This window comes from Spermophilus citellus (genome assembly GCF_964194105.1).
Source record: "Spermophilus citellus genome assembly, chromosome: 3".
NCBI classification, from domain to species: Eukaryota; Metazoa; Chordata; class Mammalia; order Rodentia; family Sciuridae; genus Spermophilus; species Spermophilus citellus.
In genome coordinates, this window is record NC_138184.1 from 3,540,637 (window position 1) to 3,564,708 (window position 24,072).

At 53.8% G+C, this 24,072-nt stretch overlaps 3 protein-coding genes across 3 annotated transcripts in view; 1 reads left to right on the forward strand and 2 right to left on the reverse strand.

Moving 5' to 3' along the window:
* Positions 1 to 24,072, reverse strand: part of MICOS13 (mitochondrial contact site and cristae organizing system subunit 13) — a 92,038-nt gene that overhangs the window by 28,488 nt on the left and 39,478 nt on the right. The gene's annotated exons all lie outside the window — the stretch shown is intronic.
* The window catches only part of DUS3L (dihydrouridine synthase 3 like), a 77,218-nt gene that overhangs the window by 23,733 nt on the left and 29,413 nt on the right, over positions 1 to 24,072 (reverse strand). The gene's annotated exons all lie outside the window — the stretch shown is intronic.
* Positions 138 to 24,072, forward strand: part of CATSPERD (cation channel sperm associated auxiliary subunit delta) — a gene marked incomplete at its 3' end in the record, with an annotated part of 43,858 nt that continues 19,923 nt past the window's right edge. Inside the window, exons 1-9 of the mRNA XM_081286901.1 lie at positions 138 to 521; positions 2,015 to 2,069; positions 3,307 to 3,380; positions 4,014 to 4,086; positions 4,606 to 4,720; positions 6,216 to 6,283; positions 11,009 to 11,122; positions 20,814 to 20,964; positions 21,907 to 22,002. Of these exons, the coding sequence (XP_081143027.1) occupies positions 307 to 521; positions 2,015 to 2,069; positions 3,307 to 3,380; positions 4,014 to 4,086; positions 4,606 to 4,720; positions 6,216 to 6,283; positions 11,009 to 11,122; positions 20,814 to 20,964; positions 21,907 to 22,002 (961 nt within the window). The 5' untranslated portion in view covers positions 138 to 306. The remainder of the gene's footprint in view (positions 522 to 2,014; positions 2,070 to 3,306; positions 3,381 to 4,013; positions 4,087 to 4,605; positions 4,721 to 6,215; positions 6,284 to 11,008; positions 11,123 to 20,813; positions 20,965 to 21,906; positions 22,003 to 24,072) is intronic.

Here is a 24,072-nt window from a genome sequence, read left to right on the forward strand (position 1 = left end):
GCCGCGGCCCTGAGGAGGGCGTGGCGCTAGAAGCCACGCCTCTAGGAGGGGCTCGCGGTGGGCGGGGTAACTCCCTCGGCCTCCCACCTCACGCGCGGCAGAGCTTTCGGGTCACCGGGAAAGCTGTAGAAAGAACTGATGCTGCAAGCCTTTGAGAACTTATGGGCTCCCTGTGCACGCGCTTAGGGGAGCGGGTGACATGCGCTTGGCCAAGCTCTGGGCCGTGAAGTTGCATCCGAGCTTCCCAGGAGACAAGACGCGCATGCCCACACTGACGGGCCCTGCGGGCCCAGGATCCAGTCGCGCATGCTCAGAATCCAGGCCACGCAGGGTGCTGCCATGTGCGCATGCCCAGGCACGGGAGCGCCCAGGCTCGTCTACGCACGCCCTGCCTGTAGAGCTAGTGCCCGAGGCGGTTGTAGGGCGGTGGTATCCGTGTCCAGCGAGATGCTGGTGTTGATGCTGGTGGTGGCGGCGACCGCGCGGCTCTGGGCGCCGGTCGGAGCTAGTCAGCTGTGCCGGTGGGGCTGCCCTCCGGGGGCTGGGTGCTGCTAGCGGTGGGGAGGGCGCCGTCCTTTACGTCCTTGAGGCCGCGGACTCTGTAGGAGTCAGGCTTGGTACTGCCCTTTCTCCCACCTTCCCAGCCCATCTCTGCGTCCGCCAGTTTTACCCCGGGACTCCTCGGCCGCTTCCACCCTAGGCTTTGTCCTCCTGTCCGTTGACCAACCCCTGAGCGGCTCTTTGTGGGCATTCCCCTGCCTTGGTTCTCCGCCGAAACCCGGGACAACGCACGTCCCTCGCGTAGCCTGCAGTCCCCTTGCACAGCCGGCCGGAGCTGTCCTGTGCCTCCTTCCACGTTTAGCTGGACCACGTCCCTGGTCTCCGCTCCCTGGGGGCCGGTAGTAGTAAGTCCTCTCCCAGACTTCACAATCACCCGAGAGGTTCCTGGGTTTCCCAGAGCTCCTGGCCTGACCCCTGGGTCACAGGACTGCAACCAAGACGTCCACGTCCTCGGTCCAGGCTTAGGGCTTTCTGTTCCCTCTGCCTGGCATGTTTGGCTTCCAGATTTCTCCATTGACCAGTTCTTCATTCCCCCTTTTAAGCCCTTCTCCACTGTTACTTTCTGTCCCCTGATTCTTGTATTTCCTGTCACTAATTGCTGTTATTTAATTTTTTGACCAATTCGCACCGTGAGCCTGTGGGCTCTGGGCTGCGCATTTCATTTACTCCTTACCCAGTACACTTCTCGACTGCAGTAGACGGGTGGATAGTGTGCAAGGGCGACGGGCCACGCAGATGCCAAAGCTCAGTTGGCACCCTCGGGCACAGGAGTGAGCTGTCACTCAGCAGGGACCTGCTTACTGTGTGATAGTCAGTGTGTGCCTAAGACCCTTTGGGTCTTTATGACAAGCTTCACAAATTAGTGATTCCTTCACCTCATTTAATAGATGTGAAAACAGACCCAGGAAAACTTAAGACCCACTTGCTGAAAGACATATAGCTAAGTGGGGAGTAAGGTTTTCCTGTAAGGCTTCCTAGGAGGACTTATCTCAAGGTGTATAAGGATCAGTTGTGTCTACTTCTCCCATTTCCCCCATGCTGCTGGTCCCCGGCCAAGCAGCGCAGCACCTAGGAATTGGTTAGAATTGGGTAGAGACACAATTCCCCAAACTTACTGGGTCAAAGGTTCCCAGTCATGCGGCGCTCACTCAAGGTTCAAGACTGAATCTCTGCTACAAACTATGCCGCCATTCCCACCATCACGTAAAGGAAAGAAGCAGGAAAGCTAATGGCTTGGAGCAGGAGTTTTATCTTCCTCATCTGGGCTCTGTGAATGAGCTTTTGGGAACTGACAGGCTCCATCTCTGTGTAGGCCTGTACATAAATCTGCTTCACAGAGCGGAGGGCCCACGGTTTCAGAGTTTTCTAGGGTCACCCACAACCCTCAAAAAAAATCAAGGGCAGTAACTAACATAGTCTGAATATTGACTGCAAATGTGTCTGTTACCTCCAGGATTCGCACGGTGAGGACAGGAAAAGTGTTTAACGTCATTCAGCAAGTCCAAGGGGTACGTGGCTTCCCCCTACATTCTGCCTTGAGTTTTTATCTAATGGCTAGAGGGGAAGGAACATTTCCTTATATCTCCTGAGGGGCAGCAGTACATCAGGTCTCTAAGGAGATGGCTTTATTTAATCCTTAATTAATTTTCCTTAGCAGTAGAGAATAATCACTCCCATTTCCCTAAAATCTAGTTGAGAGCTTTGATCAAGAAACCTACCAAGGGTAGGAGTGGGGTTAGGACTCAGGTCACCTGACCCTCCACCCACGGCTATGTCTGCTATCATATCTGATAGATTTTGAAATGCAGTCACGTGGAGGTGCTCTGCGTGGCACAGCATGGTGGGTAGCACCACATTTCCCAACACGTGCTTAAGATGCCTAAAAAGCAAATTCCCCTCCAAGGAAGCTTCCTGTTGACGCTGTGCAATTTCAAAGGTAGTCTTTCTAAATCTTCAAGTCTCTGGATTCTCTCTGGCATAAGACTCTCCATCCTTAGGCCTCTCTTCCAAGTAATCATCTGGGTGTTCTGTTTGTTTAGAGAAGGGCTCTTTTTTAAAAAAATATTTATTTAGTTGTAGATGAACACACTATTCTTAGTGGTGCTGAGGATCGAACCCAGTGCCTCACACGTGAGACAAGCACTTTACCACTGAGCTACAGCCTCAGCCCCTGGAGAATGGCTCTTGCCATGGTGCCCAGCCTGGCCTTGAACTCCTAGGCTCAAATGATCCTCCCGCCCCATCCTCCCAAAGTAGCTGGGACAACAGGCGTGGGCCACGGTACCCAGCTACTATCTGTCAGTAGACAACATCTACAGGAATGAGGTGTGATTCGTATCACACCTTTTATTTCATTGTGATTATAGATTGACATCAAACTGCAAAAATAGTCCAGAGAGGCTCTAGGGACCCCTCCCCAGCTTTCCTCAGTGGTAACACCTGACATGACCACACTCTAAAACCAAAAGAGGAAAATGAAGCTGGGCATGGTGGCATACACCTGTCGTCGCAGGTAACCTGGAAGGCTGAGGCAGGAGAATCACTTCAGCCCAGGAGTTCAAGGCCAGCTTGGGGGACATAATGAGACGCCATTAAAAAAAAAAAGAAAAAGAGGAAATGACATTGACACAAGCCACCTACCTAATGGATATTTCACCCTTTACATTTGTAATGTTGACATTGGGTTGTTCTTGTATTACCTGGTTATCAGCATTGATCTCATTAAGACTGTGTGATTCTCTCTAGGATGTGCTGTATTTTCAGTCTGGGACCAGGTTGATTAAGCATGCTTGTGATAAAAACATGGCACTGTATCTAGGGTAAGTGGCCATTTTATTCACCGTCTCCTTCCTTTACGTTGAAACGTACTCGTCCTACAAACACGAGCAGAGATGGTTTTGCCCTCACTGCTCCTAGCTGGCTGCAGGGAGTCCACGCTTAGGGCTAGGCTTGGAGAAAGGGGAACAGAGAGCAGCAAGTAACTAAAACAGTCACAGCAGAGCGTCCACGTCCTGCATCTGTGCATTCCACTGACGGCAGACTGAAAAGATTTTCTTAAAAAATTGCATCCCTGTTGGGGGCGTAGTGGCACACACCTGCAATTCCAGCTGCTACAGAGGCTGAGGCAGGAAGATCCAAAGTTCCAGGCCAGCCTCAACAACTTAGTGAGACCCTGTCTCTAAATGAAATATAAAAAAGGCTGGGGATGTGGCTCAGTGGTTAAGCGCCATTGGGTTCAGTCCCCAGTAGCAAAACCAAAAACCAAACAACAAAATCAAATACCAGAGCTATAAAGAGGTGCTCCTGCAAATTCAGTAACAGGTGTTACCTGGATGGTTCCTGGCTAAACAGGAATTTCCCTTGAACAGAACATTTTTAGAGTGACTTCATGGTCTTTTTAAATTTTCTTGTGTGAAATCGTCCTGATTTAACTCTTTTATGGTTTATTTCAGAAAACACGTTTTTCTCACGAGAGACAACTTTGAGAGTAGTCTCCTTCCACTCACCATCCCTACATCCATGACGGTAGTTACTTTACCAGATGGTTTGAAGGATCTTTGAGATACGTAATATTCAGGGGAAGACAGAGTTCAGAAGCATCAGAGTGGCCTGCTTTCGTTAGTTTCAGGTTTCTTTGACAATGAGCCCTTTGAGGCCCAGAGCAATTTCTAAGCTAAAACCGGGTTGCTCCTGTTCTCTTCCTACTACCAAAGTGGGCTTTTTCTTTGAGAGAAAGGAAACACAATCGTGGCCCAGGGTCTTCCTTCCACTGTGTGCCCCGGAGATTGGATGGTATCCTCATTTCCTGAGGTCATTTCAAGTCCTCCCTAAATTGTCCTCAGCCAAAGCAGAACCACCCTCACAGTCACTGTCTCAGGAAGTTCTGCCACTGGCCCTGTGCAGCCCTCATTGCTCACGCTGCTGGCCTGTCCCGCAGACATCTAGCTGTGTCCCAGAGACAGAGACAAGGACGGACAGGGGGTCAGGGGACAGCTTAGCAGATCCGCGTCCCGCACAGCGCAGTGACCGCATCCTTCTTTCTAGGTGGGCGTGCCAGAAGTGACATCAGCACATTTTGCCAACGCGTTACTGCTGTTGGTAGTGAATGGAAAAGTCTATACTTATGCCTACAAGGAGGATGTCTGGCAGATAGCGACAGGTGCGTGGGTTTGTGTTTTTGAACTTTGTTGGAGTTTAGCCAACATTTGAGAAGAGAGGATCAATTTCAGAAACATATATGGCCTTCCTACTTGGGAGTCAGTCCCTGGATGTCACCTTGTCTCCCCCCAACCCCCAGGTGCTGGGAATTGAACCCAAGGGTGCCGCCCAAAATAAAATGGTCTGGGGAACCGCACTTGAGTCAGGGTCTTGCTGAGTTGCTGAGGCTGGTTTGGAACTCGAAGTCCTCTTGCCGAGGCCTCCGGGTGGTGGGATGCCAGGTGTGCATCCCCAGGTGTGGCTCAGCGGAGGAGCACTTGCCTGGGTGTCTGAGGCCCTGGGTTCCGGCCCCAGTACTGGAAAGAGGAAAAGAAGGAAGGGAGGGTATGGGGGAAGGACCCAAGTGAAAATTGGCCGAAGCCTCGTCCCAGAGGGTGGGAACCCAGTGTTTCTGCCCCAGCCACAAAATCCCACTCGGCCTGATTGAATCAGAAGACACCCCAGGACCCGGCAATGGAGTGGGTTTGGGGAAAGGACCCAGGAGGGCCAAGAGTGACTCCCTGATGTCTTGTGGGGATGCTCAGTCCCACATAGAGCTCGTTAGGGGCCCGGTGAGCATCCTGAAGAGGAGAGCAGGGAACCCCAATGCAGGCGGCAAGGGGGTGGCCAGGGGAGCCTTCAGGGCAGCTCCCCGCCGGGTCCCCACATTCTGTCCTGTCTCCATGTCATGTCGACCGGGACCTGATGCAGGTGCGGTCCTGCCCTCTGTGTCCTCCTACTCCGGCGTCTTCACTGACCTAAAGCCCTTGAGGTCATCCACGTGGTGACCGTGCCTACTCCCACGTGGGTGCCGTGCCCCAGTGGGCAGACACTGGGGTCCTTTCCACCTCTGGCACAGCCTGCTGCGGGGGACACAGGTGCCAGGCCTCCCCAGTCCCTGCTGTCAGTGATTCTGGGTGTGTCCCCAGGGGCGGAACAGCATCCTCGTGTGACTGTTGGTTTCTGGGAAGTGCGAGCGTTCCAGCCCCACGCAGTGCTCCATGGCCCTTCCCCAGGTCCTCGGCACACTTGGGCCTCTGCTGTTTTGATCAGCCATCCCCGTGGGGTGCGGGCCACCTCCTCCTGGCTTTGATCTGCGTTTCCCTAATAGTCGGGACTGTGTGGCTCTGGAGGAGAAGCCTCTGCTTTTAAATAGAATGAAAGGAAGCCTTGCGAAGAGAAGGGAGCCCCACCTGGGATTCGGCAGCCCTGGAAGTCCCCCCCAAGCCAGCAGGTCTCACTGGAATCCTGCGATGTTCAGAGACACTTTCCATTTCCAAAGCCGGGGGAAGAGGCTATGGCACTGAGGACCTGTTGAGCCTCCTGTGGTGCCTCGAGAGGGCCTGCAGCTGAGGGTGACCGCCTCACGTCCCTAGTGTTGAGGCCGACACACTCCGCTCTAGAACGTTCTCTGATGGTGTATACAATGGTACGTAAGGATCACCTGTTCTTTTCAGGTATTCAGCATCCCGTTTCACACATCTCTGGTGACAATTGTTGTTTTGTTGGAAACACCTTTTGCACGGTAAGCACGATTTACGATTTTCCCTTCTTCACTCTGTCCCGAACACAAGTCATCATGAATGGGCCCCATGCCGGGCTCAGGGGATGTCACCTCCGTGGAGCTGGGAAGAGGGCCTGAGAGCTGGCAGGGGCCCTGGAGAGACTTCAGATCAAAGAGCTCCCCGCTGTGGGCCTGTCTATCTTGTTTCAACAAACGTACCATTTTGGAATAATTATAGACACTGTAGGGATTTGCTAAAAGAACAGAGTCCCAGGTGCCCTTCCGCCAGTTCCCCAGTGGTCACGCCTCACACAGTCGTGAAACGGTAGCAAACAGGACGTGGATACGGGAGCCACGCCCATTCCCAGTTCTAGGCCATTTTACCCCGAGGCCTTCAGTGCCACGGAGACAGCCTTGTTCTCTCTGCAAGGCACGTGTCTAGAGACCAGGGTGCCGGGCACTGAGGACAGCATGAGGCCACACGTGTGTGTGTGTGTGTGTGCGTGCGCACACGTGTGCACACTAACTACACAGGTGTCTATGTGAACTATTTTTCATATACGTGGAGACCCATGGTAAAGTCCAACTTGTGATTTAGGTAGAGATCAGCAACGATAAGGAATAACAGAACAGAGATGGTCACCTCCTGTGACCAGAGTCCTGCAGGGTGCGGGGCTCTCCTTCCCAGCAGGGCCCACTGTGTTTTTCTTTTTCCCTTAAAGGACGCACTTGGACCCCTCTGTGGTGGGTCCAGTGGCCCACATGGCCACTCCCATGCTTGGGGCCTTGTTCCACGAGGTCGGGGCTGTGCTCTGGGAAGCTGTGGTATTCAGTGGATGGCCAAGGGGCAGGTGGCACACACAGCGCAGAGGCATCCAGGTAGGGTGGGGGATCCGACCCAGGAAGCAGATTCGCGTCCAGCAGGTGGGAGAAGGTGCGAGGCCAGTTAGGGGAGCACCCGTGCTTTGTTCAGAGGTGGCCACGGCCATCGGCCAGCCCCAGCTTCGCTTCTGCCCCGGCCAGTTCCGCTCAGCGCCCCCCAGCCTTTCCTTTAGGCCCTTTTTCCATGGAGCCAAACAGAGGAGGCCACCACCACCAGGCTGCAGGGGCCAGGCTCACAGGCTGACATTCAGGACTCAGGTGGGCCCCTCCATGCAGTTGGTGGTCCCGGCCCTGGCCACACCACAGACCGCACAGCCCTGAGGCCTCTGCCGGGGCCGGACTCAGCCATTGCTGGGCCTCCCCCCACAGCCGAACTAGGGGATGCTTCTCCCCTGGGCCAGGGGAGCGTGGGGAAGGGGACTGCATCACACTGTGCAGAAAAGCTTGTTATTTAAAATTTATGAGTTGGGCTGGGGATGTGGCTCAAGCGGTAGCGCGCTCGTCTGGCATGCGTGCGGCCCGGGTTCGAGCCTCAGCACCACATACCAACAAAGATGTTGTGTCCGCCGAGAACTAAGAAATAAATATTAAAAAAAAAATTCTCTCTCTCTCTCTCCTCTCTCACTCTCTCTTTAAAAAAAAATTAAAAATTAAAATTTATGAGTCACCCATTTCTGGAATTTTCCGTTTAGTACTTTTGGACCATGCTTGAATGAGGGTGTTAAGACTGAGGAGAGGAAGGCCGAGGGCAGGGGTTATTGTCCTGAAGAGCAGCAGCTCCTATTTTGGACACCCCCGTTGGTGGGGGTTGGAAGTCCTGTGACGGAAGCTGGTTCCCAGGACTGATGGGTTAGAGATCCTCTGAGTCTGGTCTTGAGTCAATCTAATGAGGCAGGGGCCAGCTTAGCAGAAGGCCTATGGCAAGGAGAGGGGTCAGGAAAGAGAGGCCCTGGAGACGGGGGAGCAAGAAACGAAGGACGGACGGAGGCCAGGCAGAGATACCCATGGAGTTTATTTGCCAGAGCTGACGAATAAAGGCCACCTCTCCCTAGATGGAGAGGGGAACAGAGGCTTGGGCTCCAGGACTTTTATGGGGCAGGCTCAGGGATTAGAGCGGATTCCTGAAGCCGTGGTTAAGGGTGGGTTGGGGTGAGGGAGTGGGGAGCCCTTCTCAGAAGCGCCCTGGGGCAGAAAGCGAAAGGCTTTCTTAAGATGGCAGCTGTCACTTAAGATGGCCAACCCGATGCTAAGCAGGGACCTTACAGTTTTTGTTATTGGGCCCCTTAAGGGACAGGGGCGTAGGTCAATCTTCTGTGGCTTCTTCCTGCTGGGCAGGGGCGGCTTCTGGATGCTTGTCGGGGGCGCAGGGTGTCATTGAGGCCGTGGTGAGGGTCGGGAGGTGATGCTGACCCTGGACGCCCCCGTTGGTGGGGGTTGGAAGTCCTGTGACGGAAGCTGGTTCACGGTTTGGTTGGAGATCCTTTGAGTCTGGTCTTGAATCAATGTAATGAGGCAGGGGCCAGCATCAGCAGAAGGCTATGGCAAGGAGGGGGTCAGGAAAGGAAGTGCCCCTGGAGAGGGGGGTGCTTAGCTGCCATCCTCAAGTTCCAATAGCAGAGGAAAGCCTGGGGACCTGAAGGGGACATTAGTAATGAAGTCCCTTGGTGGCAAGGAATCCGCTCCTTCCCGATAGCAGAGTGGGAGAGAAGAATGTGGGCAGCGTATGTGGAGTCAGTGTGGACGTGTGGGGGGGGCTCCCTCTGCCCCAGGGAAGGCTCAGCGTGGAGAAAGGAGAGAGGCTGCTTGTGAGGGATCTCCTTCCACTTTCCTGAGCGCTGGCAAAGTTATGAAGATGGGGAGGCAGAGAGGAGAGGCATAGGCGTGGGAGGGTGTCGCCGTCGTTTACCGGGACGAGTCCTTGCTTCCCCAGGGCTGAGCACGACTCCAGAGAAGCTTGCCAGGGAGGTAGAGTGGACAGCGGAGGAAAGACCTCTCCTGGGGCAGAAGGGGCCCAAAAGGCGGAACCCTTGGAAGGGATGTCTTGGGTCTTCTTTAGTCCCCCCAGGTTCCTGTCCTGGTTCCCTCTATCCTGCAGTGATGGGGTGCTGGGGAAGGCCACAAGGGGGAGACAGGTGGACCCATGGGGCGGGGGAGTAGTCTGGGCGGGGGGGGGGGGGGGGGGGGGCTTTGATGAGCACTGTCCTGTTGCTGGGAGCTGCTTCATGAACAGTTCTCTAGGAGGCTTGGGGCCTTGGGGACACTAACATTTCCACAGGTGTGGTTCTGGTTTCCTGGATTTTCTGTGTCCTACTCTGGTTGGACCCTGCTGATGCTAACTACCTACCTGTCTTTAAGTCTGGCTTCAAGGAGGAGGGAGGGGAGGGCGAAGTCACCTACCCAAAGGAGGCCGCAGTGAGGATGAAGAAGGAGCCCCAGGTGAATGGAGGAGGGTGTGTGCTAACTGCCCTGGGCCCAAGGCCAGGGTGGCGCAGGCCTGGTCACACACACACCTGGGGCTAGAAGGGAGCTGAGGAGGCTGCCCTGCAGAAGGGGGCGGGCAGCAAGGGGGAGAGCGAGATTGTGACTGGGCAGAAAATGGAGGGCTTTGGAGACGATGTGAACAGGTTCGTGGTGTGCTGTAAAGAATCTCAGAGAAAGAGGACGCAGAGACAAGGTGCAGAGGAGCCCCGCGGCCACCTCTATCTATGCCAGTCATTAGTACCGTAACCACTTTATCACTCAGGGTCCAGGAAGGCTGCTTACGTGTCACAGCTACCGCTACTGTACGCAGGGCCAGGAGCTTTGTGCGGTCTCAGGGAGGTCACTGTGTGAAGTCACTGCTAGGCGGGCAGCTCCAGGAGCACCAGAGCCTGGGGAAGCCTTGTAGATATCATCGATCAAGCAAGTTCCTCTGTTCCCGGGGCTATGTGCCTAAGGTTAAGGTGGAAGCTGATAAGACTCCGGCACGGAGAGCGTTGCCATAGCAACCGGGCATCCTGTGCCTTTGCACAGAAGCTTCCCCAGGCACCAGCATGTCACAGCCGGGGAGTCACAGGGACCCCATCCCAACACAGAACCCCTATAGTGTGAGGCGACAGAAGGGCTTGAAACATCCCAGACAGTAGGGTCCACCCTGGGCGGGTAATGGGAGGCCCTGGCAGATGGGCTAGGGGATGGTCCTAAGGTGAGGCTGAAGATCAGGGGCGCGGCAGGTGAGTCTGGATGGAAGCGAATATGAGGGAGGAGGAAAGCGCAGCCGCCACCTTTGTGAGAATGTCTCTTCCCACAAGGGAACGGACTGCTGTGGAGTGACCAAACAGGACTGGGTGAAAATCGGACAGTCAAAGCCGAGACAAGACTGGGTGTCTGTCAGGGCTGGTCAGGTTTGCCTTCCACCCCGCAATAGAGGCCACAGAGGTCACAGTCCTTGGGGACTGAGTGTGTGGCCCCGGGGTCTAGGAGGAAGGGGACAGGTCCACCTGAACTAGGCAGAGTTACCCTAGGTTCCCATGGAGTGATGGCAGTGGTCGGCTATGGGACCTGGGCCTCGTCAGTCCACCAGGTGTCCGAGGAGGGACCAACCGGCCCAGGAGGGAAACAAAACAGGCCAGGCCTCCGGGCTGCTGGGGCTGCCACCGGGCAGCAGAGTCCTGAGCACAGGCCCGGCCCTGGCTCCTTTCCCAGCCCCAAACACCAGCGAGTGCTGGTCAGCGGCCAGACAGACATGTCGTGAAGGGCCACTGCCCTCCAGCCTGGGGTCAGCGAGACCCAGTCTCTAAAACGAGGGTGGCACAGGCACAGGCGGGGGCAGCTGTCCCTGCTGTCTTCTTCTGAGGGGTTGTTTTCTGTGTGTTGTTTTCCCAGGAGATAAACAATTCCATTTTTGCATATTCGCGTGGAGAACAGGTATCGCAGACCACTATTTATTCCTCCGAAAACGGAGGAATAAGTTTCACCAATTTTACCTTCAAAAACCAGGTATGTTCAATTGGGCAAGAAAGTGAAGATGATATATGTCCTGCCTGTTGTCCCCATTGCTCCAGAGACTGAGGCAGGAGGAGGCTTGGCCAGCCTGGGGGACATGGTCACCAAAACATAAGCAAGTAGATACTCACATACAGGCACCCGCCTGCGAGATGGGCCGTGGGCTGGCAGAGGATGAACACAGTCTCCTCTCTGCAGGATCCAGCTGGCTTGGGAGTGGGGGGACACTCCCAGGAAGTCACACTGGGAAGGAAGGGGGTACGAACATGGCGCCCATGGTAGAGCACCTCAGAGAGCTGCACCACATCCGCCCACCTCCACCCAGACAGTGCCCTCAGCCACCACCATGGCACCCAGTTCACAGGTGGGAGAACTAGAGTGTGTAGGATCGTGTCCCCTGAAGATGCACGTCCCTCCGGACTTCATAAGTAACAGCCTTAGGCCATCTGTGTCCTGTGCAGTTACCCTGGGGGCGGGGCAGCCAGGCGAAGACTCTGGGGGGACTGACCTCTGGCCAGGCTGCTCTCTGCTTCACAGAGGGCGTCACGGTGCCCCTGTGCTGCTTCAGCCCCCGGACCCGACCCTGTGTCCTCGCATGGCAGGAAGGGTAGGGAGGAAGGGCAGGCAGGAAGGGCAGGGAGGGAGGGCAGGGAGGGAGGGCAAGCAGGAAGGACAGGCAGGAAGGACAGGGAGGGAGGGCAGGGAGGGAGGGCAAGCAGGAAGGACAGGCAGGAAGGGCAGGGAGGAAGGACAGGGAGGGAGGGCAGGGAGGAAGGGCAGGCAGGAAGGGCAGGGAGGAAGGACAGGGAGGGAGGGCAGGGAGGGAGGGCAAGCAGGAAGGACAGGTAGGAAGGGCAGGGAGGAAGGACAGGGAGGGAGGGCAGGGAGGAAGGGCAGGGAGGGAGGGCAAGCAGGAAGGGCAGGGAGGAAGGACAGGGAGGGAGGGCAGGGAGGAAGGGCAGGCAGGAAGGGCAGGGAGGAAGGACAGGGAGGGAAGGACAGGGAGGAAGGACAGGGAGGGAAGGGCAGGGAGGAAGGGCAGGCAGGAAGGGCAGGGAGGAAGGGCAGGGAGGGAGGGCAGGGAGGGAGGGCAAGCAGGAAGGACAGGCAGGAAGGGCAGGGAGGAAGGACAGGGAGGGAGGGCAGGGAGGAAGGACAGGGAGGGAAGGGCAGGGAGGAAGGGCAGGGAGGAAGGGCAGGGAGGGAAGGACAGGCAGGAAGGGCAGGGAGGAAGGGCAAGCAGGAAGGACAGGCAGGAAGGGCAGGGAGGAAGGACAGGCAGGAAGGGCAGGGAGGAAGGGCAGGGAGGAAGGGCAGGGAGGGAGGGCAGGAAGGGAGGGCAGGAAGGGCAGGGAGGGCAGGCAGAAAGGGGCAGGGAGGCAGACCTGTCGCCCCCAGAGCAGGTGAGCAGGAGAGGGGAGGGCGACTTCTCCAACCCGAGCCCTCGCAGGAGGATGGAGCCCCTGCCACCACCTTACAGAGCCCACTCCTTTCAACTTGAATCTCAGAGGACACTGGCGGGCGTGTGCACCCAGTGGTCATCCGACTGGGAAATGGGGTGTTGGCCCTGTGACGAGTCCAGATGGTGTGTGCAGCCAGATGGAGTAGGTCGCGCCCCAAGTCCAGGCTGGTGTCCTGGTAGAGGAGAGGACCTGGGAGGATCCACAGAAGGCCCTGGGACAAGGGGCAGTTTCTGGTGTCAGAAGCCTGGGGACACAGAACACAGCTTCTTCCTCAGAGGCTGTGGGGGCTCCTGATTAGCCGGCACCTTGATGTCAGACTCTGAGCATCCGGAACTGTGCCAACAGATTTCTGTTGTCTTAACTTAATGCCTGCTGTTCTGAATGCGGTCTTCTGCCGTGGCAGCCATTGGAAATGAACCCAGGAGCTAAGGCTCAGAGAAGGGCAGTGCCCTGCCTAAGGTCACACAGCATGGCAGAGCAGTTCAGAGGACAAGAGCCCCTCAGGCCACCAAGGGTGTGGGAAGTTCTGGTGTACATCAGAAGGCACACTTGGGGGTGCGTCCAGAGGAGTCTGGCCCGCTGCCGCGCTCCCCAACATCCCAAATCTGTTTTCTCTGCCCTACCAAGAAGCCCCGCAAAACACAGAACTGAGCTGACCACACATTTCATTCAAAATGAGTCCTGGAAGGACCTGGTCACAAGATAAGAATGAACCTTGAGTTTGGTCGCAAACGCGCATCACTGAGGTCCCCGATTATTAACCAAACGGTTTCCCTCTTCCCTCCCCACGCCTCAGAATTGTTTTCCCATGGACTTCTCGACAGGAAGGTCCCTCCGCTCAGGGACTATCTGGGCTCAGGGCCACTGAAGCCAGGACAAGAGCTGACCACTGTTTCTGTTGACGCTTGTACGCGTGGGTCTCCTGACTCTCCTGTCGCCATCTGACTGCCCCTTGTCCCCTTCCCCCGAAGCCAACAACGGGCCTCTCCTGCATCCACGCTGGCATGGTGGCCTGCGGGTCACTGAGGGTGACGTCTGGGTTCTGATCCTCCCTCTCTCGTCCCAGACTGTGGCCCTGATGACATTAGCACACATGGCAAGGTGAGCCGTCCTTGTCCTGCGGGAGGAAGGTGGCAGACGTGCTCTGTGGACTCACTCCAGGAGACGGGCCCACCCACCCGTTAGCCAGGGCGGTCACCTGCCCCCCAGCCCGGGCAGTGCCCGTGGAGCTGAGCTCGCAGGCTGATCTGCTCCCGAGTCGAGGTTCCTGGAGGTTCCACTGCCAGAGAAGAGGGGGTGGTGCAGCTGGTGCGAGGCGCTGCTCCGAAGAGGTCGGCCCAGGAGCTCCGGGGTCCTAGAGGCCTCGCTCCCCCACAGGACGGCCCAGACCTTGGTCTCCTGCTGCGGGTGGCTGCTGGACGCTTCTCTGGATAGCGAGAAGCTGGGAATGAGGATCCACCCGGCGTGGAAGACCAGGCAGCTCCCGGGGCTGGGGCCACGTGGGGTCCTCCAAACACCCACACCAGAGCCGCCTTCCTCCAGGACCCGCTCCTCTGTCACAGACAGGAAGTGGGTCTAGAAAAAAGGCTTTCATCAGCACATGGATCCTACTCAAAAATAGATCATATATTATGTCACAGGGCAACTCTTAGCCAGTATAAAGGAGTAGAGATAAAACCATGCATCTTATCTGATCATAATGGAATGAAACTGAAAATCAATGATAAAAGAAGGAAGGAAAAATCATGCATCACTTGGAGAATGAACAATAGGTTACTGAATGATCAATGGGTTTTAGAAGACATCAAGGAGGAAATTAAAAAATTCTTAGAGATAAATGAAAACACAGACACAACATATCGGAATCTCTGGGACACATTGAAAGCAGTTCTAAGAGGAAGATTCATTGCTTGGAGTTCATTCCTTAAAAAAAGAAAAAACCAACAAATAAATGATCTCATACTTCACCTCAAAATCCTAGAAAAAGAAGAGCAAAACAACAGCAAAAGAAGTAGAAGGCAAGAAATAATTAAAATCAGAGCTGAAATTAATGAAATCGAAACAAAAGAAACAATTGAAAAAATTGACAAAACTAAAAGTTGGTTCTTTGAAAAAATAAATAAAATCGACAGACCCTTAGCCACGCTAACGAAGAGAAGAAGAGAGAGAACTCAAATTACTAGCATACGGGATGAAAAAGGCAATATCACAACAGACACTTCAGAAATACAGAAGATAATCAGAAATTATTTTGAATCCTTATACTCCAATAAAATAGAAGATAGTGAAGGCATCGATAAATTTCTTAAGTCATATGATCTGCCCAGATTGAGTCAGAAGGATATAGACAACCTAAACAGACCAATATCAATTGAGGAAATAGAAGAAACCATCAAAAGACTACCAACTAAGAAAAGCCCAGGACCAGATGAGTATACAGCAGAGTTCTACAAAACCTTTAAAGAGGAACTAATACCAATACTTTTCAAGCTATTTCAGGAAATAGAAAAAGAGGGAGAACTTCCAAATTCATTCTACAAGGCCAACATCACCCTGATTCCTAAACCAGACAAAGACACTTCAAAGAAAGAAAACTACAGACCAATATCTCTAATGAACCTAGACGCAAAAATCCTCAATAAAATTCTGGCGAATCGGATTCAAAAACATATCAAAAAAATTGTACACCATGATCAAGTAGGATTCATCCCTGGGATGCAAGGCTGGTTCAATATATGGAAATCAATAAATGTTATTCACCACATCAATAGACTTAAAGATAAGAACCATGTGATCATTTTGATAGATGCAGAAAAAGCATTCGACAAAGTACAGCATCCCTTTATGTTCAAAACTCTAGAAAAACTAGGGATAACAGGAACTTACCTCAATATTGTAAAAGCAATCTATGCTAAGCCTCAGGCTAGCATCATTCTGAATGGAGAAAAATTGAAGGCATTCCCTCTAAAATCTGGAACAAGACAGGGATGCCCTCTCTCACCACTTCTGTTCAACATAGTTCTCGAAACACTGGCCAGAGCAATTAGACAGACGAAAGAAATTAAAGGCATAAAAATAGGAAAAGAAGAACTTAAATTGTCACTATTTGCAGATGACATGATTCTATACCTAGCAGACCCAAAAGGGTCTACAAAGAAACTATTAGAGCTGATAAATGAATTCAGCAAAGTGGCAGGATATAAAATCAACATGCATAAATCAAAGGCATTCCTGTATATCAGTGACAAATCCTCTGAAACAGAAATGAGGACAACCACTCCATTCACAATATCCTCAAAAAAAAAAAAAAAAAAACTTGGGAATCAACCTAACAAAAGAGGTGAAAGACTTATACAATGAAAACTACAGAACCCTAAAGAGAGAAGTAGAAGAAGATCTTAGAAGATGGAAAAATATACCCTGTTCGTGGATAGGCAGAACTAACATCATCAAAATGGTGATATTACCAAAAGTTCTCTATAGGTTCAATGCAATGCCAATCAAAATCCCAACGGCATTTCTTGTAGAAATAGATAAAGCAATCATGAAATTCATATGGAAAAATAAAAGACCCAGAATAGCAAAAACAACTCTAAGCAGGAAGTGTGAATCAGGTGGTATAGCGATACCAGATTTCAAACTATACTACAGAGCAATAGTAACAAAAACAGCATGGTACTGGTACCAAAACAGGTGGGTGGACCAATGGTACAGAATAGAGGACACAGAAACCAACCCACAAAACTACAACTATCTTATATTTGATAAAGGGGCTAAAAACATGAAATGGAGAAAGGATAGCATCTTCAACAAATGGTGCTGGGAAAACTGGAAATCCATATGCAACAAAATGAAACTGAATCCCTTTCTCTCGCCATGCACAAAAGTTAACTCAAAATGGATCAAGGAGCTTGATATCAAATCAGAGACTCTGCATCTGATAGAAGAAAAAGTTGGCTCCGATCTACATATTGTGGGGTCGGGCTCCAAATTCTTCAATAGGACACCCATAGCACAAGAGTTAATAACTAGAATCAACAAATGAGACTTACTCAAACTAAAAAGTTTTTTCTCAGCAAAAGAAACAATAAGAGAGGTAAATAGGGAACCTACATCCTGGGAACAAATTTTTACTTCTCACACTTCAGATTGAGCCCTAATATCCAGAGTATACAAAGAACTCAAAAAAATTAAACAATAAGATAACAAATAACCCAATCAACAAATGGGCCAAGGACCTGAACAGACACTTCTCAGAGGAGGACATACAATCAATCAATAAGTACATGAAAAAATGCTCACCATCGCTAGCAGTCAGAGAAATGCAAATCAAACCCACCCTAAGATACCATCTCACTCCAGTAAGATTGGCAGCCACTATGAAGTCAAACAACAACAAGTGCTGGCAAGGATGTGGGGAAAAGGGTACTCTTGTACATTGCTGGTGGGACTGCAAATTGGTGCAGCCAATTTGGAAAGCAGTATGGAGATTTCTTGGAAAGCTGGGAATGGAACCACCATTTGACCCAGCTATTCCCCTTCTCGGTCTATTCCCTAAAGACCTAAAAAGAGCATGCTACAGGGACACTGCTACATCGATGTTCATAGCAGCACAATTCACAATAGCAAGACTGTGGAACCAACCTAGATGCCCTTCAATAGACGAATGGATAAAAAAAATGTGGCATTTATACACAATGGAGTATTACTCTGCATTAAAAAATGACAAAATCATAGAATTTGCAGGGAAATGGATGGCATTAGAGCAGATTATGCTAAGTGAAGCTAGCCAATCCCTAAAAAACAAATGCCAAATGTCTTCTTTGATATAAGGAGAGTAACTAAGAACAGAGTTGGGAGGAAGAGCATGAGAAGAAGATTAACATTAAACAGGGGTGAGAGGTGGGAGGGAAAAGGAAAGAGAAGGGAAATTGCATGGAAATGGAAGGAGACCCTCAGGGTTATACAAAATTACATACAAGAGGAAGTGAGGGGAAAGGGAAAAATAATACAAGGGGGAGAAATGAATTACAGTAGAGGGGGTAGAGAGAGAAGAGGAGAGGGGAGGGGAGGGGGGATAGTAGAGGATAGGAAAGGCAGCAGAATACAACAGACACTAGTATGGCAATATGTAAATCAGTGGATGTGTAACTGATGTGAAGCTTCAATCTGTATACGGGGTAAAAATGGGAGTTCATAACCCACTTGAATCAAAGTGTGAAATATGATATATCAAGAACTATGTAATGTTTTGAACAACCAATAAAAAAAATTTAAAAAAAGAAAAGAAAAAAGGCTTTCATTATAGTTTCTAAGCTAATGTGCACTTAAAGTGAGAATGAAGCATTCATCGTCACAGCAATGGGTGTGTGTACTCACGGGGACTGTCTTGTGCTTCACAGGCGGGACTGGCCGGGTCTTTAGGGGGGATCTTCTACTTCCATTCCTTGTCACAGATCGGGCTGCTGCTCGTGAACAGTGGGAAGGTAGGTGACTTGGCCCTCTGCCCTGCACTCTCCCCTGCACCCAGCAGTGCCCCTGGCTCCCAGGGTGAAGGGCGAATGTGGCGCCTGTGTCGTTGGAAACTCTGAACCCTGTGGTGGATTCACGGGCACCATCCAGGGTGAGACTGAGTTGGGACGATGATTCCGCCTGTGCAAAATGAAGCTCAGACCCAGATTTAGTGGGTTAACCCCAGGTTTTGCCAGGCCATGAAGAGGGTGCGCAGCCCTGGAGTTCGGGAGAGCCAGTCCCCAGGAGCTGCTGGTCGAGAGATGAAGGAATAAAGAGCCTGGTCCCATCAGAGGCTTCCCACAGGGAGCAGGTGGTGAGGGGAGGGGATCCTCTGAAAGGTCTCAAGGTGGCCCATCCCAGAGAGGAGTCGACCTGGAAGCTTGGACCAGCCCCCAGCCCCGCCTCTGTCTCCTTTGGCGCCATCACACTGCGGTTAGGCGGTGTTTCTGGTCCTGTCTTCCTTGCTCCGGGTCTGCGGGCTCAGACTCCTGTGGTCGGGATCAGTGGAAGGGTCAGGAGATGGGGCTGGGGCTCAGTGGCAGAGCGCTTGCCTGGCATGTGTGAGGCACTGGGTTCGACTCTCAGTGCCACATATAAATAAATAAAATAAAGGTCCGTTGACAACTAAAAAATATTAAAGAAAAAAAAAGAGGTCAGAAGACGCTAGCCGGGCTGGGGGGTAGCTCAGTGGTCAGGTGCCTGGGGTTCAGTCCCCAGTACTGAAAAGGAAACAAACAGAAAGAGCAGGGAAGAAGGTGCCCGACCCGACGGCACACTCCTGAGATCCCAGTGACCTGGGAGGCTGAGGCAAGTTCAAGGCCAGCCTTAGCAACTTAGCGAGACCCTGACTCAAAATGAAGACTGTAAAGGGCTGGGGTGTGGCTCTGGGGTGGAGAGTCCCCAGGTCCGGCCCCCAGTACTGAAAACCAAAGAACTGTGGTGCCTTCAAGCCAGGCCGCAGGTGTCCACGGCTTTTCCAGGCAAGACCCCCTGGGGGAGTTGAGCCTCAGAGCCGCTGGGAGGCGCTGAGTTGAGGCCTCGGCCTCCTGGCTGCCCGAGCTCTCATGGGACTCGGTTCCTTTGTCTGAAGACTCTTTCGCGGGCCTGTGCCAGGTCCCCAGTGGGGCAGGAGGCAGAACCTGGCTGACCCTCCGCTTTGCACCAGGGCTCTCCATTCCCAGCCCTCTACCCCTGCCCTTGGCCTCTGGGTCCTTCTTTGCAGTGCTCCCTACAGGGACATGACCCGGGGCCACTGGGCCAGTCCCCTTGGCTCCCGCCTGTGCACCTCTGTGGGGAAAGTGCCGTGGGTCAGTGCATCCCCGTGTGGGTGGGCCCAGCAAGCGCAGGCTGAGTCTCGCCTTTTGGCTTGGTGCTTGGTGCTTCCCTGGCTCCTCTGACCACCGTCTGGCAGTGCCAGCCACAGCCCCTCGCGGCACCATGGGGGTGAGTGAGGGCTGCAGACCCACTCTGTCTCTCAAGCACCCTGCAGGCCCTGGAACGCAGCACTTCTCCTGCCCAGGGCTGGTCTGTGTCCTCCAGCGGCTGGGTGGGGGTGGCAGGCCGGGGCGGGCAGACCCAGAGCAGGGTCAGCAGTCCCCTGGGATCTCTGCACTGTGCGTCTCCTGGGGGACGGCGTATGTGTCGGTGGGGCCACGCGGCAGGATGCTGTGTGTTTGTTGTTGGGGTGATGGGTGCTGGCGGTGCTGGGGATGTGCCCCGGGCCTCATGCTGTGTGGGTGCTGCACCTGGAGCACTCCCCTGCCCTTTCCATTTCCATGCTTTCTCTGTTTTGGGGAGCCCCATCCCCAGGCCTTTTCATTTTTTAATTCGAGACAGGGTCTTGCTAAACCACTCAGGGCCTTGCTGAGTTGCTGAGACTGGCCTCAAGCTTGCAGTCCTCCTGTCTCAGCCTCCAGAGTCACTGGGATGGCAGGCGTGGTCAAGCTGACATTGTGCAATAGGGACTCTGACCCTGTCCTGGGAACTCTATGACGGGCAGATAGGAAGGGACTTTGGAAACCGCACAGTGGAAGAGCCAGCCCCTCACAGGGATTTTAGGAATAGAAGCTAAATTGCATGTGCCAACAATTTGGAGGAGAGAGGGACCAGCTAGGGAAGCCGTCTGGATGCCAGTCCATGTGGCCCCAACGTGCAGCTTCTCGGGCTGCCCTGCCACGGCAGAGCCTGTGAGCAGACCGAACACCGGGACAGCCTCGCCCTGTAACAGCCCACCTCGCAGTGACCAGTCCCGTCCTCGAGGCCTCGATGTAGGCATTTGTCCCTTCCCAGGTGGCCTGGTTACCTCTAGAGGGCAGAGCGCAAGCCCAGCACAGCAGGGACCACAGGGCCCGCCCAGCAGGCAGGGGTTGGTTCCCGCCCTGGTGTGGTGGGCATGGGCCAGGCCCGTCTCTGGGTGGGCGTCCTGGGTGCCCGGGTGTTGCTCCGCACACAGGAGCCCCCCAGTCCCCACAGACCCCCAGACGTGGCCCAGTGTTGCCTGGGAGGAAGAGTCTTCCCCCGTGGAGATCCCGGGCCGAGACCTGCTGGCCTTCACGAGGAGGCCGAGGTTGGAGGGACGAGTTCCACTGACCACAGCGGGTGTGTGCGTGTGGCGGGGGGCCAGGGCCTCCTGCGTGCTGCCGGGCACTGAGTGTGCGACCCGCGGCTTGCCCACACGTGGCTTCTGTCCCCGCGACGGGTCTCTCTAGGGCGTGTTCGTGTACTCGGAGCAGCCCCTCGACCGGAACCCGGGGCTGGCTTTCAACTACGACAAGACCCTGGACGTCTTCCTCTGCCCCGGCCTGAGAGGCTTTCTGATCCTCTGGTCTGAGAAGACCCTCTTGGTTTCTCCCAATTCAGGTGAGTGGGCTGCGCTCTCGGCCTGCAGGATGCGGGGCCTGGACAGGGAGCAGAGCCAGGTCCCCTCAGCAGACCCCGGTGGACGCGGCAGGTTCTGGCTCCACTGAAACCCACCCGTCCTCCCCAGTTCCCTGGCTGGCTCTGGAGGGCAGGTGGGCAGGTTCCGAAAGCCCCAGACTCCGCAGGCACAGGGTCCCAACTTTGACCAGGAAACCTCAGATCTTCTCTTGGGGCCGCAGTCAGTGATTCCACGAGGTGGGCGGGCTGTTGCCCATGTTATAGCATCCAGGATGGACGAGGGACCGCCCCAGCAGAGGGACAGTGGGGATTGGCCAGCACCTGCAGTGCTGTGGTTGTGGCTCAGCCCTCCACCGCCAGGGATCCGAGGGGAGGGCCTCTGCAGCACTTGGGCTGGGGGCACACAGCCTCATCCTAAGGCACAGAGCAGCTGGGGACGTGGGTGTGACCCCCACCCTGCCAGTGGAAGAAAAGGGCTCAGGCTGACCACCCATTTTGGAACCCCACCCCAGGAAGAAGGCACTGCTTTGTGGTTTTGTTGGTGCTGGGGGGGAACCTGGGCCTCCGGCATGGTGGACACACACCCAGCTGAAAAGCTCTGTTTCGTCCCTTATTGACACTGTCTCTATTAAAAGGCCTAAGCTGAGTGCAGAGGCCACACCTGTCATTCCAACATCTCAGGAGGCTGAGGCAGGAGGATCAAGGTTCAAGGCCAGCCTCTGCAATTTAGCAAGGCCCTGCCTCAAAATATGAAGGGTGGGGGCCTAGAGCACCCGTGGGCTCGACCCCTGGAACTGCAGAGGAGTAAAACAGAAGAAGAGCCAGGTCACCACTGGAGGGCAGGAGGGTGGTGGCAGGGGTGGCCCTGGTCTCAGCGCTGGGGATGCTCACGGGTCCTCATGACTCTCCTCTGTCCCCTCGTAGGTCAGCTCTTCGAAACTGTCCAGGTGCACAATGGATCCCAGGTTCTGTCCACTTCCATCTCCAGACTCAACATCTCCATCCACAGCATCACTGCCAGTGCGTGCCTGCCCCACCGGTACCTTCTAGAAACCTCCATGCCCAGCCACAAAGCAGGCACACGGGGAAGACACAGCTTGTGCCTCAGCGAGGGCACGGGGCCGGCCGGGCACCATCCTGGGGCTGCCAGAACCAAGAGCCACAGACTGGGCGGCTCTGACCCCAGAAGTCTGCCCCGCTCTGCCGCCCAGGGCCTGCTGGACGGCCCTCTCTGCAGCCTCCAGGCAGGTCTCCGCTCCCAGCTCCGGTAGCCTTGGCTGAGCCTGTACCTGCAGGTGGCCATCCTCCCTCTGTCCCTGTCTGTCTCTGGATCCAGAGTTCCCCTTTTCACAAGGTCCCTGGTGATATGGGACCAGGGCACCCCCACGACCTCCTTTTACCAAGGTCACCTCTGCAAAGACCCTGTTTCCAAATGCAGATGTTTCTCAGGTGGGGATGGGGTCCAGCGAGCCGGCCCTAAGCCCGCCCACTGAAGCTGCGGCCACCGTAGCCCCAGAGGCTCCCTGTGCCCCCACCACCCCCCGGGAAAATGGGAAAGATCACGGGTGAAGCCGTCGCAGGTCCAGGGCGTCTGCAAAGCCACACTCAGCTCCTGGGTTAGGACCCCAACATCTGTCTCTGAAGACACAGATCAAGGGCTGGGGTTGTGCTCAGTGGCAGAGGCTTGCCCAGCAAGCACAAGGCATGGGGTTCGATCCTCAGCCCCACGTAAATGTAGAATAAAGATACTGTCCCCCCCCACACACACACACACAAATATATCTATCTCAAGCAACTCGCCCTGACTCCAGCGCCCTTGGGCCTGCCGGCTGGGCCACTGCTGTCCTGGGGCTGTCCTGTGCTCCATCTTTGGAGGAACAGGTTCTGTCCAATAAGTGAGATTTTCCAGGATAATTTTCCCCTGAGACAGTTATTAGCTTAGAGACTCTGAGGCAATCAGTGAGAAAATTTGCAGGACCACTTGACTTTTTAAGAAAAGCCAGTGCTTCCCGTTTGCTAATTATGCATTGCATCCTATCCTCTGTGTCCATTTATCTGTTTAAAATTAATTTATAATTAGAGAAATTAGTTATATAAGAAATCCAGGGGGGGCTGAGGATGTGGCTCGAGCGGTAGCGTGCTCGCCTGGCATGCGTGCGGCCCGGGTTGGTTTTTTTTTAAAATAAATATATGTTTTTAGTTGTTGATAGACCTTTATTTTATTTATTTTTTTATGTGGTGCTGAGGATCGAACCCAGGGCCTCACACATGCTAGGCGGGCGCTCTACCGCTGAGCCCCAACCCCAGCCCTGGATTTCTTTTTTTCTTTTTCTTTTTTTTTTTTTTTTTTAGAGAGAATGAGAGATGGAGAGAGAGAGAGAGAGAGAGAGAGAGAGAGAGAGAGAGAGAGAGAGAGAGAGAATTTTAATATTTATTTTTTAGTCCTTGGCGGACACAACATCTCTGTATGTGGTGCTGAGGATCGAACCCGGGCCGCACACATGCCAGGCGAGCGCGCTACCGCTTGAGCCACATCCCCAGCCCCTCCTTCCTTTTTTTAATACTTATGTTTTAGGTGTAGATGGACACAACACAATGTCTTTATTTTTATGTGATGCCAAGGATGGAACCCAGGTCCCGCCCATGCTAGGCGAGCGCTCTACCGCTGAGCCACAATCCCAGCCCCCAATTTCCTTCCTTTTTAAGGCCAAATAATATTCCATTGTATGGCTGGACCACATTTCCTTCATTTTTTCGTCAATAGACTTTGGGTTGTTCCATGTCTTGGGTTTGTAAATCAGGCTGCAGCGGATGTGAAAGTAGGGAAATGCCAGTTGAAGCCTAAGGAGGGCTGTCTGTGGCTGGTGGAGAGCGCTTGCCTAGCCTGCAGGAGGCCTGGGTTCCATCCCCAGCACCGCAAAAAAAAAAACCCAAAAACCACCCTAGTGAGACACAGCCCACACTCATTATTCGATGGCTGTGATCAGGAAAAAGGACAGAAGGAAAAAGGCAGGAGTCCAGCTTGTGCCTGTTACCTAAAGCCACGTGTGGGCTCCAAAGGTGTCTGTGGGGTGACTGCCGTGGGTCACC